The sequence below is a fragment of the Osmerus mordax genome, chromosome 12 (genome assembly GCF_038355195.1).
Source record: "Osmerus mordax isolate fOsmMor3 chromosome 12, fOsmMor3.pri, whole genome shotgun sequence".
Lineage (NCBI taxonomy): Eukaryota > Metazoa > Chordata > Actinopteri > Osmeriformes > Osmeridae > Osmerus > Osmerus mordax.
The window spans coordinates 7,239,284-7,260,018 of record NC_090061.1 but is presented as its reverse complement, the minus strand read 5'-3'; the positions used below and the strand labels follow the sequence as shown (position 1 = coordinate 7,260,018).

Here is a 20,735-nt window from a genome sequence, read left to right as displayed (position 1 = left end):
CCTGTACGCCAGTTCTCATCCTGAGTGACCGGGGGCAGCTGCAGTGTGTGTGTCTGTGTGTGTTTGTGTGGGAAAGAGAGACAGAGAGAAAGTGTGTATGTGTAAGTGCATATATAAGTGAATACTTTGTGTATTAGCCTTTGTGTATCAGTCTGTGTGTATGTGTTTGTGTGTGTGTGTGTGTGTGTTCTCTGTCGGCATCTCAGTTTTTTTATTTTTGTTTGGCTTATTATTATTTTCTGCATAATTTGACTTCACTCACAGAGTATAAATAAGAGACACAACCTAGTGTTTTCTGACCTGAGGGCTCATCTTAATCTGTTTGTTATTTTAAGGATTAGACATGACAGATAAACCAGGAAAGGCCAACTACCGCCATCAAACCTCAAACAGGCGAGCTTCAAAGGAAAACCAGTGTTACAATCCCAGTTAATACCATTAGAGATCCCACAAGCACCAAGGCAAAGATGAGAGATTAATTTCTAGCAATAGTGATTTGTAGCTGAACCCAAATATTGTTTGACGTAGTTTTAGAAACGCAGACTTAGCTTGTTGGAGATGTGAGAGAATGGATATCAAGAGGTCTCCTAATCTGCAGGAGTATAAGACTTTCATCAACAAAGACTTCATGGTCCGAAATCCAACAAACGGGAGACCAAACACTCAAAGGCACAGATCGTGACAAGGGAACTGGCTCAGAGCAGAAAATAACTGTATCAGGGAGCAAACACACACATGCCAGGAGGAGGAGAGGGATTAGCAGAAAATGGCCACTTAGCAATTTCCCAGTGCATGCTATGATTGTGGACCTTTGGAGTTCAGGGGTCAAAGGCTAGGTAGAAAAACAGAGGAATGTCCGTCTGTCTGCCTAAAGCAGAATCCTACAGAAAGTTGTATTTGCTAAGCAGACTCTAAATATCTGAAAAAACACAGACGACACATACCCTCTCTGTGTCACAAACACTCACATGACTTTAAGAGGACACAGCACAGCCATTGCCTCACATTTGCTCTAAGGAACATAGAGGGCTATTGACAACATACTTCAGATCAATGAAGTGTTAAACAACGTCCAAAAGCAGGCTGGACATGTTCTTAACCCAAGCATGCAAGCCAACACGCCATCCCATAATTTTGCTCCTAGTAACACGATACCCTGTCAGAGATATTGGAAGAGCACTGTTGGAATGGTGCATGGAAACCTATGCAAACTACATAGCAGTAGCGTACCCACAATCCATTGACACCATTGACGCCCAAAATACAATTCTGGCCACGCTACTGCTACATAGTACTCATTAATGGAAAAGAGATAGTAATGTGTTGATAACCAGCTTATACACAAATATCATACACATTACGGTGAGAGATGGATGGTTGATGTAGCACTGCAAACACATTATCAGCATGAACATCTACTGTAACTCACATTCATCATGCCTAATGAACAAATTAATAAGCAGGGGGGTATTCCAGAAAGCAGGTTATGCAACATAACCGGGTAAGTTAACCCACCAGCTGATTCACATTGTTGCAGCAACCTACTGGCAATGTTGCTACAACGCTGGGTGTCAGCTGGGGAGTTAACTTACCCGGGGAAGTCACATAACCTGCTTTCTGGAATACCCCCCTGGTGTGGGAGTGTATCTCTTTTGCCCCCTCTCTCTATCTTTGTATCTGTCTTTATCTTGGTGTCCGTCAGTGAAGGAATTTAGCGCTTCTTGTCACGAACCGATCAGTCTTTCATCTTTTGCGGCATTGAGCATGATCCAAGCATGCACACATGGTCACACGCACACATCTCCAATGAGGAGTTTCCCTGTTCGCTCTCTTCTCTGAGGCTCTTCTCACTCCGCTCCTCCTTAACCGGATCCTCACAGCACTCTTTGCCTGTCCACCCTCCCAGTCTCACACACACAGGCTACATCTGGGCACACATGACTTCACCATGCACATTCATGTTAGTGTGTGGAGCTCAGTTTGCCATAGGGCTGTGCAGTGCATTACAGAACAAGGAACTAGTCCCTCATGTTCATCACCCCATGTATAGTCCATGTTCCACCAATCTCACACATGACATTGCATAACACATACACTAACTTAATATAGTCTGTCATTGATACCAAGACCCTTAGAGGCGTGAATGTATACCAGTAAATACAAACTCTGACCCTTGAGAACATTTTGGGAAAAATAGTTACTTTGACACACACAGACATGATAGACAGTACTATCTATGTGTTGCATGTATGTATACACACATGGTTTGTGTATGATTTGTTTACAATAGCCATTTTACAACTTCATCACTATAAATTCATCACTTTCTAGTGACCAAAAATTTATATTATATTACATAGATATAAAAAAGGGAGTGTGGTGCAGAAACATCAAAGAAAATGCTACAAAAAGTTTGTACTATTAAATATTGTATAAGTATCTTTTTGGGAAATATCTAAAAGCAGAAGCACGGCTCTGAATGAAGGAACAGTAAATCATAGATTTTTCGGTGTACATTAATGCTCTCACACAAATACAATACAGTCCATAACAAATTCACATTTCCTTTCCAAAACAAACATTATTTTATTTTCGTAATTTAGCGGACAGTGTTCCTTAGTCCGAACTTCCATAAATATTCAGCGGCGAACAAAATTAGGACCGCGCTCTCCCCTCTATGAGTGGGTGTGTTTGTGAAAGTATATTAGAGAACGTCTGCCTGGGTGTGTATGTGCATTAGTACTTGTGTGTGTGCGACGCTTACACAGCCTCTCATCGGTATGAATTATTTAACAGAGTCTCCTCTGGTTAGCCACGGTCGACTGGCCCCTGGCACGTACCGTTCTCCTCCGCCAACACTGGAGAATACCCCCCCCCCCCAACTTACCGTTCGGTTTCACGTCAACCACCGCCTTACCGCAGCCATCCCCCCTCATCCCCTATCATCGCCCCTCTCTCTCTCCTACCCTGGTCCTCACGAATGCTGATTGGACAGACAGCTCTGGATTAACGATATAAGACAGATAGAGGGAAAGACAGGAAGAAATATATAGAGAGAAAAGGAACAGAGAAAGAAAGAAAAAGAGAGGGAGAGGGGGTGTGTGACACATCACCAACAGAGCAGTTTGGGGGAGAGCAGAGAGGGACAGATGGAGAGGGAGAAACAAAATAGGTGTCAGAGAGAGGAACAGAACAGAAGGGAGAGAAAACGATTGAAACAGTAGGAAAAGAGAGGTGGAACGGAACAAATGTGGGGAAGATGAGCGGGGCATCATGGGGATCAGTGAGGATCAGTGAGAGACATGGAATGAGGGAGGGAGAGAGGAAGCCTGAAGGCCAAACACTGAATGCATCTTATCTCACAGAATGATGTCAGACTCCAGAAATGTATAAAAGTTTGACTACATGAGACATGTTGCATGAGAGATATCCATCCTGTCCCAACTAATATGAACAGTCAATAGACACACACACACTCACACACGCACACACATGCGCACGCACACACACACAGACACTTTCGCAAGACATCTTGAATGCTGTGAAGCTTCTGACGAGTGAAAAGAATCATGTAAAATATTCATCTTTAGTCACTCTTAATAATGTATAATCCCTTCCACTTACAGGCAGTCTGGAGCACCAGGCCTTATACAAGCCAGCCATGCGATACAAATACACTGCATTATCATTAAAGAGATGCACTCCCTGTCAGCCAACCATCCTGCAAGCCTGCCGACCAGTCATGCCTTGGACTGACGACCGTTGCTACATGTACATGGATGACGTGTTTGCGGGGGGGTGGGGGCTGCTGGCTAGGAGGGAGATCTCCGGTGACAGGTGTTAACAGGAGGATGCGTTCCCTGGCTGAACTGTGATGACGTCCAGAACAGAGGTAAGCTGAGGTGGAAGAGATGGGTCGTGGAGAAGGGGTGGTACCAGGGGAAAGAAGAGAATCAACTTCACGCCTCAAATTACTTTAAATATGGGAGGCCCTTGTCACCGTCTTTCTGTGTCATCGTCTTTAACTTGGGACACACAAAATATTCTCTCTTTCTCTCTCTCCCTTGTCAAATACACTCTTCTCACTTAACATTAAGGACCTGTTTCATCTCCATAGCAATGACGCGAATCCTGCTTCACACATACACACACACACACACATCCAAACTCCCCAGCAGACATAAGCCTCACCCCAGGACAGAGGCTGTAGTTCTGACAGGGATTTAGCCCACAGACTTCCCAGGCAGGCCAGGGAGGTCATATTCACCATTTACCCAAACACACAGACTCAGACAGACTTAGACTCTCGTCTGGCAACGGGAGAGAAAGAGAAAGCTGACCAGCATATTCCGCTTCACCTTTGACCCCCAAAATAGAGAGGGAATAAGTCAAATATCGAAGTTTGTGTGTTGAGTATGTGGGCAAGTGCATGTCTACATTTGACATTGACACAAGAGCAAGGATCATGTTGATATAAATGTGACTCTGATCCGGCCAGAGTCTACAACAGACCAAGTCATGACTCATTAAAACCCAAATGACATTAAATAGCCCTCGGGCTGTTCCTAGGAAGCATGGGTTGACTTTGCTGTCCTCTTCTCCTCATTCCTTTCCTTATCTACTCTTTTCCTAGCCCGACTCCTCTCTTTCCTCTCTTCCTTCTTCCTCTCTCCCTCTCTGTCAATCCTGTCTCATTTCTCTTCCCTTTGCTCTCCTCTTCCCTTGCTACCCTGCCCTTCACTTCCTCGTCATCCTCTTGCCTCTCCTCCTCTCCTTTATTCTCAGTGTCTCCTAGCCTCTGGGGGCATGTGTGATATCAGACGTGCTCCTCCTGTCTCTGTCAGCTCCCAGAGGCATTGACCCCAATGAGAATTCGTTTTTTTTACATAATCCCATTGTTGCATTAACCCTTTCATGATGACATTAGCATTATCCCCCACCCCCCACCATCTGCTACATGAACACAAACACACATACCTGCACAGGGCACTTAGACAGGATCACAGATTTTCACCCTGCCTTCAAAATACTGCATGGAGAAGAGCACTTTTAAAATGTTGGAATCTTATTGAATATTGGAATCAGCTTACAAACAAGCACTCATTATATATAATGTATGCATCTGCCTATGGGACACAGTATTTGTCTCTCTAACACACACACACACACACTACTCAGAACTAAAAGAGATACAATCACACCAGAAACATTACTACTTTCCCTCTTTAGATACAAGCTCCACAGACTTTAGGCATGTAAAGTCAGTTTACAAGTTTAATCAAATGGTGCAGTTCAAGTGTATCTTTACATTTAGTACAGATGAACAGAGAGCAGGTAGTGTGTGAGATGTGTACTTTCATACTATGTGTATGAGAGAAAGAGATTGATAAGAACATCCTACAACTATGTCTGTATAGTACACATAATATGCCTATACAGCCAACATGCATCATTGATTGGTTTTTAGGTATAAACAGCCTAACACAGTGTCGCTGTTGTCTGACAAACGGTAGGCATAATAAACAGATTGTTTGCGACAGTTACAACATGACATGTACGTTACACCATCACGGTTCAGTTATCTACACGGCCTCGGTCACAGAGCTCGGAGCAGCACAGAGCCTCCGGTCGAGGCTGGCATTCTTCACCAGGGAAGGGGGGTCTTTGAACAGACCAGCAAACATACAGGAATACACAGGAAAGGACAACAGGGAGATGGGAGACAGAAGACTGACAGAGAGGGGGGGGGGGAGAGACAGAGAGAAATATGTACGTAGAAGTCCAGTAGTTCATGTAAAGAAACCCAATAAAAGACACAAAGGGAAGGAGGGAGGAGAGGAGGAGTCCAGTGGCGTTCATGTGAAGAAGCTGATGAGAGGCTGGAGGAACAGTCCCACAGTACCCAGCACACAGACTGTCACAAAGACCCACAGGAAGATCCTGTCGATCACCATGGCGACGTACTTCCAGTCATCCTCCACCTAAGAAAGGAAGGTGATGGAAGAGAGAAAGAGAGAGAGAGCAGGAGCGAGATAAAGAGCCAGAGAGGGAAGGATAGAAATCGTGAGCGAGAACAGGAAGGGAAAAAAAAGAGCGACAACTAGAGAGAGCGGAGGGCCTCGCGCGTCGCTGAGGGCCAAAGAAGAAGAGCAAAACAACCAGAAAGGAGAAGGACGTGGGCATGTGCAAAACAATCCTGCCCCTACATCCATATATCTGTCTCTTCCTCCCTCACTGACAAACCTTCTGTGAAAACACATCATTGACCTTTCCTTAACGGCATCTGCAAAAGCCACAAGACTTCCAGCTCCAGTAGATCATACACTAACCGTCACAGTATTATATGCTGCCACCGCACTAGTATGGTAAAATAGTCTTAACTCGGAAGTGTGCTAAATACTCATGCATAAGTGAGAACGAGGGATTAAAGGAAGTTATGGAATGTCAAAGAGGGGGAGTAAAGGAGAGAAAAGATGGTGAAATATGGCATCCCTACACTCCTGGCCTGGGATTTAGGGTCTGGTGTGTGTGTGAGTATTTATGTGCGAGTGGTATGCCTGTGTGTGCGTGATTGCATGCCTATGTGTCAGGTTAGTTGCGTATGTGTACTTTTGCATGTGTGCTTGCATGCATGCATGCATGCGTATGCGTGCGCCTTTGTAGGTGTGTGTGTGTGCAAAGCTGAAGCAGACAGTCAGATGTGCTCCACTGGTTCAGTAATGCTCCAGTCTACTGAGGGATATAGCCATTGTGTATGCATCATTTAAACACTGGGGCCTTACTAAGAAAAGCCTGGCCAACCACAAACGTATCAGGAGGCTGCAGGAAGAGAGGCCAGAATGCTAAAGCTCACAAACAGCTTTACACGCCCGTTATAGCCCCGCCTGGAAAAGGCTTTACCGCAGTTTAGATCAAACCAGGTAAAAACCAGGGAAGTAGATAACGTTCAGTCATGTGTGTGTGGGGGAGGGGGGCGTGGGTGTTTGCGTGGGTGTGTATGTGTGTGCAAGCGTGTTCTCAATGCGTGTGTGTGTGTGTGCGCATGCTTGTGTGTGTCTCAGCGGTGGCGTTTTAAGAGTGCTTGGCACAGCACTATTGGCCATCCCATTTTCTCAGACGTCCAATAACAGTTTCTATCATATCCCACCACAAGCCACAGCACAGAGTAATATCAGCATCTGGAAACACCTCATATCTGCAGGTCTCACTTGAGGATATAATCCAAATCCTCAGCTCCCAGGTGCTGAGCTAGGACTAAGACGGATGACTGAGGGACTCTATACCAACTCAAAATTGGGCCACCTACTTCTACCTGAATCTCTGTGAAGGACTTTAAAACAAGTAGAAATTATAATTAAAAGCCATACTGTATATTTACATTTACATTTAGTCATTTAGCAGACGCTCTTATCCAGAGCGACTTACAGTGAATACAGGGACATTCCCCCGAGGCAAGCAGGGTGAAGTGCCTTGCCCAAGGACACAACGTCAGTTGGCATGACCGGGAATCGAACTGGCAACCTTGGGATTACTAGCCCGATTCCCTCACCGCTCAGCCACCTGACTCCCATTTACATTGACTACTTAAATTAGAGCGCTGTTTAGAAAGTGCATGAAGACACAGTGTGTTTACCTCCTTGGCCTTGTTGCGCGTTCTCATGTTCTCTGCGATGTACTTGACACTCTCGATGGCCTGCTTGATCTCGGGCGACACCACAGAGAACGCCACCACGGCGCTGATGGGCGGGGGTGTGGTGAGTGCCCGGGGCAGCTTGGGAAGCTCCGCCTCTGGGGGCACTGTGGCGGGTGTGGGAGGGGCTACGGGAGGCAGGGGCGGAGGTGTAGGGATGGGCACCTCCTTCCCCCGGTAGGGCCCCTTTCTGTTCATCTCCCCATACTCCACACAGTTCAGGGCCCCGCCCCCCACCGCACCGCCATCCGGCTGGAGTTGGACTCCAGACACAACAACACTGTTCTTCCTCTTCTTCACTCCTGCTCCTCCTCCTCTTCCTCCTCCCCCTCCTCTTCCTCTTCCTCCTCCCCCTCCTCCTCCTCCCCCTCCCCCTCCTCCTCCTCCTCCCACTGCTCCACTTCCACCACAGCTCCCTACCCCCGTGCTGGTCAGACTTCCTCCATCTCCTCCCCCACCCACGCTGCTCGCCCCCGAGGAGCAACCCTGGTCGATGGGCCTCCTCATCAGCATGACCCGGGGTAGGACCCCCAGGAACACGGAGCGCACCCAGTCCGGCATGGTGTGGGTCATGGGGGTGCGGTAGTGCACGTTGAGCACGAAGACGGTGATGACGATGCTGAGGGTGACGAAGATCATGGTGAAGAGCAGGTACTCTCCGATGAGGGGGATGACCAGTGAGGTGGAGGGGATGGTCTCGGTGATGACCAGCAGGAATACAGTGAGGGAGAGGAGGACGGAGATACAGAGCGTGACCTTCTCCCCGCAGTCGGAGGGCAGGTAGAAGACCAGCACGGTGAGGAAGGAGATGAGCAGGCAGGGGATGATGAGGTTGACGGTGTAGAAGAGAGGAAGTCTCCGGATGTAGAAGGAGTAGGTGATGTCGGGGTAGATCTCCTCACAGCAGTTGTACTTGATGTCGTGTTTGTAGCCCGGCGCGTCAATGATCTCCCACTCACCGCTCTCCCAGAAGTCTTTGAGGTTGACCTTGGACCCAATAAGGACTAGGTCGATCTTGGCCTTGTCATAAGTCCAGGAACCGAACTTCATGGAGCAGTTCTGATAGTCAAAGGGGAAGTAGGTGATGTCCATGGGGCAGGAGGACTTAAAGATGGCCGGAGGGACCCAGGTGATGGTGCCATCAAACTTCAGCAGGGCCTTTGTTTTGTCTTCAACCAGGAAGTCACCCACAGCACTGGTAGTGAGAAGTGTAGCAGTTAGCGATTAACATTCAGTAGCATTCAGCTTTAAATTGTTTCAATTAGAATAGAAATTTCCAACGGTTGCTTAAAACAATTGGACTCCAAGATCGACTGCCTTTTTACAATGCACTTTAAGAGCATTAGCAGAATGTCCAATATTCATGAGATGCTCACTTGTTGTAGAGGACTATGTCCGGTCTCCAGATTTTATTAGAAGGCACCCGTATAAACTCTATGCCATCATAATCAATAGGAGCCCATTTCAGCTTATAATCATTCCAGATCTGCAGAGATTGAATAACAAGGATATACATGGAGTTGTGAAGTGACATTACATGCAGGATTAATCTTTGATAATGTACTATCCTATGCTAGAATCTAATGTACAGTACTATTTGATGCGAGACTATACTAGCCATAATATACTTTGCTGTTTTCTAAACTCTCCATATTAAGTGTGTAAAGTGAACGTACATGTGTCAACCATAGATTGGTCTCCATAATCTGATTCACCTCATCCTGGGTAAAAACAAGAAGGAATGTGGTTTAACAGGTGTTGAACAGTAAATCACTGTTACTAAAAGGTTGTTTAGTAAGTTATAAAGTGATGTTTCTATTCATTGCTACAATGTCATCATTATGCGCTCCACTGGTACACGGCCCTGTTGTACAGTTGTACTGGATTGTGCAGCCTCACCACTTTGACCAGTTGGGACATGGAAACCTCAAACTCCACAGTGACAGGGTCTGAAACATTCTCCACAGGTCGGATGAACTGGTTGTACCTCCGGAACAGCCTTCGAAAGAGCCTGTCCTCCCCCTTGGAGGCAAAACAATCTAGAGAGAGAGAGAGAGAGAGAGAGAGAGAGAGAGAGAGAGAGAGAGAGAGAGAGAGAGAGAGAGAGAGAGAGAGAGAGAGAGAGAGAGAGAGAGAGAGAGAGAGAGAGAGAGAGAGTGTGAGAGAGAGGAGAGTGAGAGAGAGAGAGAGAGAGAGAGAGAGAGAGAGAGAGAGAGAGAGAGAGAGAGAGAGAGAGAGAGAGAGAGAGAGAGAGAGAGAGAGAGAGAGAGAGAGTGTGAGAGAGAGAGTGTGAGAGAGAGAGAGAGAGAGAGAGAGAGAGAGAGAGAGAGAGAGAGAGAGAGAGAGAGAGAGAGAGAGAGAGAGAGAGAGAGAGAGAGAGAATAAAAGAGAGTGATGGCATTATCACTTGTAGTTTCGATCTTTAACTGCTGTTCTCCTGCTAAGTATATCTGGTAAATGTGCTACTCAACCCATATCCTTTCATCGCTCTGTCTATATTAATGTTAGAACTAAAGTGCTGTGCAGGGGACAGAGAGAGGGCTATGGAGGATCAAAACCTGGTGTGAGTCACGTGTTTAAGCTGCACATGTACAAGGGGGCAGGCAACTGGAAACTTTGAGCAAATCTCCCTGGCCCAGACTATTTCATCCAGAAACAGAATTAGAATGTGTCCTATCTGTTTATATGTGTGTGAGGCTTTCCATTGTAAATGCTGAGTGCAGCTGCACCAACGCGAAGGTCATTTTATTCCCCAAAACATTTGAGTGGTGGAGTTGCTGGGCACGACGCACTGAAACCACGCCCGCCCAAGCAGAAAATGTTCCCTCGCATGGGACATCCACCAACTCTGACCCCCACGCCTCGCTAACAGCTTTTAAGGACTCACCTTTTTTTAGAACTCAGTCAGACAGTCAGGATTACTGTTCGTTGTCAGGCGTTCCAAACCCCGTTGGGCAGTCAGTCAATCAGTCTATCTATCAAGTCAACCAGCCAGTGTACTCGGAGGACAGCCACCAGCACCCTGCTCATACGTGTGGGGTACCATGCATGGTGGAACTGAGGGACAGAGGCTGTTACTGCCTCTGCCGAAACAGGACCAAAAAAAAACACGTTTTTCTTGGGACAAATAAATAAAACATGCTTTCAAATAGGACACAGACACTTTCATCCAAGTGTCTCCCATCGTGTACTCAGTTATTCATCTATCAACTTCTAAACAAAAGAAAGGCCTGCGTCAGTATGATCAACCATCTGAAACACAACTAAATATTTCAAATGTATCTGTGTAATCACAGCTCTCAGGGTCATTAAATTGTGTGGGTCTTTAACATCGGGGGTTGGTGAGAAAACGTCCCACAATCCCATTCTTCCACAGACACTGACTCTCATATTCTCCAAAAGAACACTTTACATAACAACCACACGCTGACCTGTGTGTGTGTGTGTGTGTGTGTGTGTGTGTGTGTGTGTGTGTGTGTGTGTGTGTGTGTGTGTGTGTGTGTGTGTGTGTGTGTGTGTGTGTGTGTGTGTGTGTGTGTGACACTCACACACACCATCTGACAAAACATGAAGCAGGTCAAAATGTAAATCTTAAAAGATTACATCAACTAACATGGAAGATTGGAGACTGTGGAGGAGAAGGCAAAAGATTTAACAGATTAAGTCTATCTGTTAGACCTGGATCAGATCTTGAAGAATTTTAAATGTACAGTATTTGAAGGACACTTGATTTGAAGTCTGAGAGTATTCAAGTTCCTTTTCTGTCAGTGGTCAAAATGTTCAACGCAAACTAGCATGAGAGTGATCTTGATGTTAGGAAACATTCTCTGCATAAGGGCTCTAGAGTTACATCACAGCCAAACTTTGCTGAAGTTTTCTTGAGGTCAGTCTAGTGGCGCGAGCAGAGTCTTAGCATTTAATGAACTAGCTTCTCTCCAGAGGCCTGCTGGGTAAATTTCTGCCTCGGCTACCTGCCTTAAAACATGCGGCACTCCCTGATTCGCTGTGCTCCAAGAACCTTGTTTAAACCTCCCTAATTGGTTAAGGGAAAAGAGGGCAATTATAATCTGTTAATTAATTGGACCTTTTGTTCTCAGTGAGGAATGAAGGAAAGTATTCAGCTCTGCCGATACAGAATTCCTGTTTCTTTTCCTCTTTCCTAATGCTCATTTGAAGGGTCTATAATGAAGACCTTTACCCTTTTTAATCCTTTACCTTTTCAACTTAAACAAAAGTTAATGTAAAGTTTGGTAATTAGCTACATTTGTTACCATACGAGTCTGAGAGTGTATGAGAGAGTAAGAGATTGTTTTATATATCAAAGAACACAGTCAAAGACTTTGTGCCAAGCTCTGTTTTTCAATGAACAAATCCACTCCTCTTTATCCCCCTTCTCGCTAAGTCCCGATAAACTGACAAGCCGCCTCTTAGACGGCGTTGAGAGGGAGCGAGACAGCCAGCGACCGCACATTAGTCCTCTCAACGTAAGCATTGATTTTGAATTAGGAAGTCTAACAGAGAGCTTTCCTTTCCTGCTAATGGCACCCGGAGCCACGTGGATCGTGGCCCCTGCAGCTGAGGGCCCTTTGATCACGCATGGTTTTGACGTGATCAGCCCAAGAGGCGGGGGACATGTGTCGGCCCGCTCTTAGGGAACTAATTACGTCCCACAATAAGCTTCCAGGCCTTGATTGGTCTAGGACTGTGTGTGTCAGCAAGGGAGAGATGGAGGAAGGAGAGGGGGGGGGGGGATAGCAAGACAGAGCAGGGGAGAGGGGGGGAGATGGCATCAAAGAGTGGCAGAGATGAGTATGGAGGGAGATAGACAGCAAGGAGAGAGAGATAGCATGTTTATTCTCTTCAGGGTCCATGCTGTTTGAGACACGTTTCGTAATTACGGTTGCCTGGCTTTATTGTGTGTGTGTGTGTGTGTGTGTTTCACATGGACTCCCCTTCTGCCGTCTGTCCATATCTGGGAGGTAATTTGGTTACCAAGGGTTATCCAAAGTTTATGGCTGCTCTCCAACAAAAATAAACGCTATTCCCCATGACACAAATAACCCCGCAAGTGAACCTCATACACACACCAAAACCATCCCATCCTACTCACCCCCCTCCACAAACACTCAAACGCAGACACATACACACATAGCCAGACAGATGACACACACTCCAGATTTCACAAGAGAATCTCTGACCCCAAACTCCACAGAAAGGTCCAGACTTCACCATTTGCGTCAGATGAAAGCAGGCGGTAAATCATGGTGAGCTAGATAGAGACTGGCATATGCAGAGTGCACATGCAGGCAGCAGGCAGACAGACAGAGGGGGAGAACATCAAGGTGCAGCAGCTCAGTGGTGACTGTCCAGGGAAGGGAACATTCAGATCATTCAGCATTTGGTGATGCTTCACTCATGTTCTAAAATGTCGAACACCTTTAAAGGAGCACTTCACTCAAAGTATTTCCATCCATGTACAAAATACACACATCATCAGTTTCTATGTAACAACTTTATAGTGCTACATCAATGTGAAAATACTGCTGATATCTGAACAACTATATTGTGATTTTCACCGATTCCATATACTTCTCTGACACAAACCAGGAGTGTATTTAAATTGGACTATCACAGATTTGATGTAAGATGTAATGTAAATAATAGGAAAACTCTCTTTCAAGGTGACTTTTACAGTTGGTTTGGTGCCAACCACAAATGGGTACATAAATATAAATTTTTGATCGATCAATGCATCTTTATTCATTATTTTAAGAAACAACTTCAAAAGGATATATCTGTGGATAGTTGTTTCTAAATGTTAAAATAGAGAGTAATACGAGGGAGAAATGGAGAAAGGGATGGAGAAGTGTGAAGGAAAGTGAAAAGGGGATGGGAGAATGATAGAAAAATATATACAAAAAAGTATGAGGAAAAAGTAAAAAAATGGAGAGGGATGGCAAGAGGGATAGAGAGAGGTAAGATAGAGGTAAGATGTGGGTGTCAGGTGGCTGAGCGATTAGGGAGTCGGGCTAGTAATCAGAAGGTTACCGGTTCAATTCCGGCTATACAAAATTATGTTGTGTCCTTGGGCAAGGCACTTCACCCTACTTGCCTCGGGGGGAATGTCCCTGTACTTACTAGGGGTGCAAAACAGAACCGAAAAAACAGAACCGTTCAACACATTACCCACGATTAGGTTTTACATGTAACCGCGGTTTTTCGGATCTACTAGAAAACCTTTTTTTTTTTTTTTTAACAACCGAACACCAACAGAGCATTGTTGCCAACTTAGCGACTTTCTCGCTATATCTGGAGATCTTTCCAAACCCGCCTGGCGACTTTTATGTTGTTGGAGACTTGATGGTGTTTTAGAGACTCTGACACGAAAGTACGGATCGCAGTGTCCTCAATGAGCAGCGGGTGCTGCCGTGAGCTCCTCCGCCGTCCCAAAGCACTCACAGGCGGTCAGTCTCACTGTAGCCTCGCGCAGCACCACTACTTTCCTTACTGAGGTTGGCAACACTGCTGGGGAGAGGCAAATCATACGAAGCCAGGCACGTGTAAAGTATTCTAACCAGGGCTATTCCGGAAACTTTTTTATTGGATACATCACCTTTGTCACTATGGAAAATGATTTGCCTAAATGAAAAAAATAAATTACTGTTTGTGTAGTGTTCAATGTTGTTATATGTCTTGTTGGTCTTCATCCCCCATTGAAGTTTCACAAAAATCTTGTGTTTGCATTTCAAGTGACACTTGCGCTTGTGCTGGTTGAATAGACTAACGTTAGCTGTTAGCCTCGTTTCCCTCATCGGAAAAAATGTCAGACAACAGACAACAAAATGTGCTTAACTTTTTCAAATAAGTGCCTCAAGTAGCCTGTGCTGTTTACATGGTCATGGTCACATGATGGACTGTTTGTCTCATCCACTGCGTTTTTGGTTAATTTAATCCGATGGATAATTGCTGCTTGTAAAAACGATTGTTGCAGTGTTTATTTTTAACGTTTCACACCCATGCAGTGCATGTTCTGAAATTAAAATATACACTGCCCTGATGTACAAGCACGTTTTTTTAGTCAGAGAAGCTATGTAGGCAGTGTATTTTTTTGTGTTCGTTTTTTTCGGTTTACTCCAACCCCCGTTTTGAGTCGCCGGATCCACCCCCCTTCTGCTCTTTGGGACCTCCCACTTCGCTGGATATACAGAAAATACACCGAAAATACAGAGAGAACACTGAAATTGTAATGTTTTTTTCTTCCCCCTAATTTGCTAAACAAAACCGAACCGAAACCGTGAACCAAAAAAACGAACCGAACCGTGTGCTTGTTGAATTGTTGCACCCCTAGTACTTACTGTAAGCCGCTCTGGATAAGAGCGTCTGCTAAATGACTAAATGTAAATGTAGGTAAGAGGAAAAAATGGAAAGACGGATGGGGAGAGGGATGGAGAGAGAAATGGTAGTACATTATTGATGCAGTTTAAGCCAGAAGGGGCTATACTAAGATGTACAGTGGCTTAACATACAACCGACAACCCGACATTTACTGTAAAGCAAGAAGATAAAACCTCAGAGACTTCTTACAATGAAGGGTACGTGGAAGGATGGAGAGAGTGGGGATACTCAAGAACGGCACCTCAATCTGCTGTGAAGTATTCCTTCTTTTTGTCATCCCTCCATCCTTGGCTATGACTCACTACGTTGGCTGCGGTGAAGACTATGATGTCTCTGGGGAGACATGGGATGGGGGGTGGTGGTATAAGCCATAGGGGGCATAGAGAGGGTCCCGTTTCTTGCAAGACGAATGTGTGTGTGTGCAACAGCGTCCGTGCACATGCCCGTGTGTTTGAGACGCGCGTGTCTATAAGCAAAGTTTATGCGAGGCAATCGTGTTAAGAGGATCCTCAAGCTACTTACACACACACACACATACAAGGACACCATGAAAGGCTGACAGGCTTGGGAGACTGTAGCACCACGGCTGGAGGGAGAGGGGCTCATGCTGTGAGAGATCTAGAACCCTGGAAACTCGGTATTGAGGAATGGTCAAACATGGGCCAGATGTTTACCACAGATTGCTAACGAGTAAGCAATGCTGAAATTTACACTTCAAGAATGATGGCCATTAAGGTGACTGGACCTAACCTTAAATGTGAGACTATTTGTGCTGTTGTTTGAAAGCACCGATTAAGTTTGGTTGTGGAATAAATAACCTAATACCAGATCTCCACAGACGGCCATACCTTCAGACTGAGATTAGATTTATTCTCTGATAGTTGGAACAGACTTAAAAACTTGGTGGTTGTACTTAAAATGGTGCGCTGTCATTGGTGTGACAGGGACTGGGTGGTGTCGCTGACGACTCCCTCTTCTTAAAAATTATTCTATCCGGCTACTGTCACCAAAAATACCTTTCAATCCCTGGATTGGCGGATCAGCAAATTCTGTTTTAGTTGGAACAAATCACCACAGATACGTGTGACTGAGACAATACCTGCTGTAATACCCTCTTACTGGATGCGGGGGGAGGAGGGGTTGGAAGAAGCCCAGTTGTGTTTTACTGTGTTTCTCTGATGGTACACACTGCAAGGCCCAGATACAGGCCACACACACCTGAAGGATGGGCAGGAAATCAGACTATTAAACCCAGCAGAGGGAAGGATGGAAAGAATGACAAATGTAGAAGGGTGAGGGGGGGGGGGTATTATAAACTATACAGGTGCAAAGAAGGGTCAGCAATTAGTTTGAAAAAATATAACTAGCCGAATATTTCTACTAAATTCCCTGTTCCATCTACAGCAGTAACAGCCATGACACCAAACCCAATCTGAAGACACATATCAACATAAAGATGTCATCTCCTTTAACTCCACCTGGATAATCAGAGAACGACAAAATGCAACATGTCCTAAAAACGCCATACTGGTCTCACAACCAGATCACACCAGTTCAAGGACACTGCAGTGAAGCTTTCTGATCGAGAGACCACTCCACCCCAGACCTGGTGTTCACACACATCTCTCCCCTGACCTTCTCCACCACACTGTTAGATGGGGAGGTCTGTCACTGTCAAGCCCGGGTGACAGTGTGACAATAAGGCACTTAGCACTAGCTCCCGGGGGGTGTTCCTCAAACAAGAACACAGCGGAACAGAACGACTTAAAAAGCCCAGGAGACGGAGGGACTAACAGGAAGAACGCACGCCCCCATCGGATCTGAAGAAGAAGAACCAGAGTGCAACCAGGCTAGATCCAGACTAGAATTTGTTTCGGTACATGCTAGAACCAGGCTAGTTACAGGCTAGAACCAGGATAGAACCAGGTTAGGTCCTGGCCCTGAACACAGTAAGGGTCAGCAACGAGATAGAGACACTGTGATTTGGTTTTCTGTAAGTCTGTCTGGGTCAAACCCACAGAGCTTGCATTCTCGCGAAGTTAAGAACAGGTGTAGTGATGACCTCTCCAAACAATGGCAAAAGCTCCACACAAAGTTATTACTATATGCGTGATGCTTATCAATTTCCCATTGAGGCATACTCTGACCTAAAAGACGAAAATATGTAATCTTGTGACACGTGAGTAATGTGTGCAGCGTTGTCAATATACGAATCAATGAACACACAGGCGCGGGAGAAACGTATGCCACACGAGTTTGATTGCGCGTGGATGCGCTACTCGGATGCCTAGTCTCCGGTGGCTCGAGGGCTGACGCATTAGACTTTATTAAGGAGGCATGTGAAGACGACTGATCATCCTACGGGGCAACACTACTTGACTGTTCCGTTAAATTCCCCGCGTGCGAACGTAACATATGAAGTGATGCCATATTAAATGCCGAATTTACCCTATAGGCCATGTTGTTTTATATTTAATCCAACAAATGTCCAATGACTTAAAAGAAAAAACTACTTTTACGCATAGCTCAAGCCTCAAGGTGACATGCTAGAGTAAAGTTCTAGCTCCCCTTCGGAAAATGGGCATCGTCCTAAATACGGATGTAAGATGTAAAAGGGAAACAACGAAATATTACGAACATTCTTTGACATGTATAACCCTTAATTATTACTTTATTTGTGTGTTTTTTTATCAACTGCATCTGAAGCCCGTCTTTACCCGTGAACAAATTACAAAAATACGACACTGAACAACACCGTCGCGCTCCCAAACTCCAAAACCCCAATCAAAACACATCGTCTTACCTTGCGCTGGAACTAGGACCACCAGCACGAGCGCGACGGTGAGTTTCCCTAAGAGACTCATCTATACGTCGTCGCGTGGGGAGTACTCTGTGTACAGAAGCAAGTTGGTTGAGGAATAAACGACAAGAGGGGAAAGAGAAATCAGTGAAACATTTTCGGGGCGCCGAGCATGGAGAGGTTGATGCCAGCGCGCGCTTTCCGAGTCCGACATGGAGAGGCTCTGCTTGTCCCGCCCCCCCTCGGGCGCAACCTCACGCTCCCTGTTTTTACATAAGGTAGTAATTAAAAAAATCTAAACCCCAAATGTGTTATATGCAATGGCTGATTATGCTCACAAATGAATATGTCTGTTGCGTAATTGTGCATTGGGCTATAAAATAAACATATTGGTTGTATTTGATAAAATAATTGGGTATGTTTTTATATATAGGCAAGAATTTGGCTTAAGCAGGTTAAGCCAGGTACATTTACCACAAGACCCCCACATGCGCACACATGCACGGCAAGAAAATGAATGTTTAAACAGAACAAAATGTGCGTGTTTTCTAGTAGTACGCTACACAAAGCCATACACAAGCTGATGGCGACGCGTACACAAATACACATGTATGCCCTCACACACTGTGCCCACATACAAACATACGTTTTTCTTGCTGATCTGTCATTGACCTATTTGACAGATAATTGATTTTGCTTGCTCAACAATGATCAGCCTGCTCCAAATATTAATTTAGAACTCAAGGAATGGACTAGGAGGACCCAACACTAACCTTCACAACTTGCCAGAGTAAGTGATCCCAATGACTGTGGTGCAACACTGAACTGTGAGGAATTAGGAAAACCCCAGGCCTCTTCACAGATGATCTTGTCAGCAAGACATTTTAGCAAGGGTTTTCAAAATAGAATAAATATGTTAGTTGCTGTGTGTGAGGTGTGGCAGTTGGAGACTGTGTGCGTGTGCGTTCTCACAGAGACAATGTACAGCTGGTTTGTATCACTAGCAGCATGCATTCCTCTTATCTGATTACCATACATGTTGTACTGTGTTCCTGGCTGGTCGTTGACCCTGAGATCAAGAATGTACACATACAAACACACAAAAAACACTTACACATAAACACACAATTAATCAAGCACACACTGTCATTATAAAATGGTGTTTATGTGTGTGTGGGGGGGAGTTTTGTCAAGAATTTAGGTAAGTGCTGATAAGGTTCAGATAAGGTTATGGTCATAAGTTTCATTCTGGGGCAGTAGAGACCGACAGAGAGTGAGAGAGAGAGAGAGAGAGAGAGAGAGAGAGAGAGAGAGAGAGGAGGGTGAGCAGGGAAAACAGATAGAGAGTGCCGGAGGGTTAGAGGATGGGGGGGAGACCTACAGCATGATGACAACCTCCCCCAGACCTTACATCACCACCCAGCCCACCATCAAATGTTAAAAAAGGTTGAAAATAGACTTCACCTCCAGGACAAGTGAGAGAAAGAGTGGAAAAAAGGAACGGATAAAAACGTCTGGATGAGTCTCCTTCAATGTGTCAGAGCTTCTATTTCCGGAAGGTTCTCTAGACTCTGAGCACAAGGAGCATCCTCCCATGGGCACTCTGACTTCTCTCTCTTTTCCTGCTCTCTCTATTTCTCTCTCTATCTATACCTTCTTTCATGCTCACTTGCCCCTCTTTCCAGTCCCATACGAAACACTTCTCTCCTCTCAGCCCCTCACTTCCGCACACGCTTCTCCATTGTTCACCCTCTTTTCATTTGTTCTTCCTTCACTGTCTTTTGAGCTTAGAGGATACAGCACAGTACTGTTTAAGGATCCAGCCGACATTACAGTAAACTATCCACTTTTATTATCTCTCTAACCAAACGCATATACAGTAATCTATTTCAGGGTTGTCTGCCTATAAGAGAGGTTTTGGACAGACAGGTCCACTACCCTGTTACGTAACATGAAATATGTATTAGCTGTTTCTTCAGAATTGATGAGCCAAAAGCTCTGTTTGCTATGTTGATGTCCGCTGCTCTCTGTTTCCTGGTGAGCAGACAGAGTTTGGACTAATGTTCCTTGATCAACCCTAGAAAGAGGCTCACGCATCAGCAGTCATTAACGCATCACTGATTCACTGTCAGTGGCAGTGATATGAACAGATTGTGTGTGTTTTTGATGTGTGTGCATGTGTGTCTATCTATATGTGTGTGTGTGTATGTGTGTGTGTGTGTGTGTGTGTGTGTAGCATGCTCACATGCCATAATCTGTGGACTTTGTCTTTCTGAGACAGGAGAACAGCTTGTGTTTACTCTTACACATCTTACACATCAGTTAAACAACAGCTCGATGCTCCGAGCAACCCGATGAGAGACAGAACAAGGGATGACTGATGACCGCTTTGTGAGATGGAAGTAAAGAGACGAAAGAGAGAGGGGAAGGGGAGAGAGAGAGAGAGAGAGAGAGAGAGAGAGAGAGAGAGAGAGAGAGAGAGAGAGAGAGACAGGTCTGTGTAGGTCCTGGTGTGTCACAGTGGCTCTGCTGGTGTCAGGGGTCTGGCGGTCTGGATGTGACATGCCAGCTTCGCCACGCTACGGCGGACGAGGAAAACGCAGTCCTCTCTCTCCCACTCTCAAACCAACACACACACACACACACTCTCTTTTGCTCTCCTCCTGTGTATCCAGCCATTCCCAGTCTGCGCGGTTGTTGAAAACAGCAGGCATCCGCACGGACAGCTCGGACAGAACGGCGAGGACCCCCGAGGGTAGGCGGAGACGTGGAGGGAAAAGGGCAAGCGCATCTACATTACCCAGTTTTGAACACGAACATCTTCACTCACACATGTCAACCCTACACACA

At 45.5% G+C, this 20,735-nt stretch overlaps 1 protein-coding gene across 1 annotated transcript; it reads right to left on the bottom strand.

Annotated features, from left to right (window-relative positions):
* Positions 1 to 5,855: 5,855 nt before the first annotated feature.
* On the bottom strand, positions 5,856 to 18,018 carry LOC136953795 (neuronal acetylcholine receptor subunit alpha-3-like). The gene is made up of 7 exons (XM_067247213.1): positions 17,889 to 18,018; positions 9,590 to 9,729; positions 9,367 to 9,411; positions 9,067 to 9,176; positions 8,070 to 8,885; positions 7,634 to 7,967; positions 5,856 to 5,981 (listed from the first exon to the last, which is right to left on the bottom strand). Exons 1-7 carry the CDS (start codon positions 17,947 to 17,949, stop codon positions 5,856 to 5,858), a joined length of 1,632 nt encoding a protein of 543 aa, XP_067103314.1. The 5' UTR covers positions 17,950 to 18,018.
* Positions 18,019 to 20,735: the final 2,717 nt, after the last annotated feature.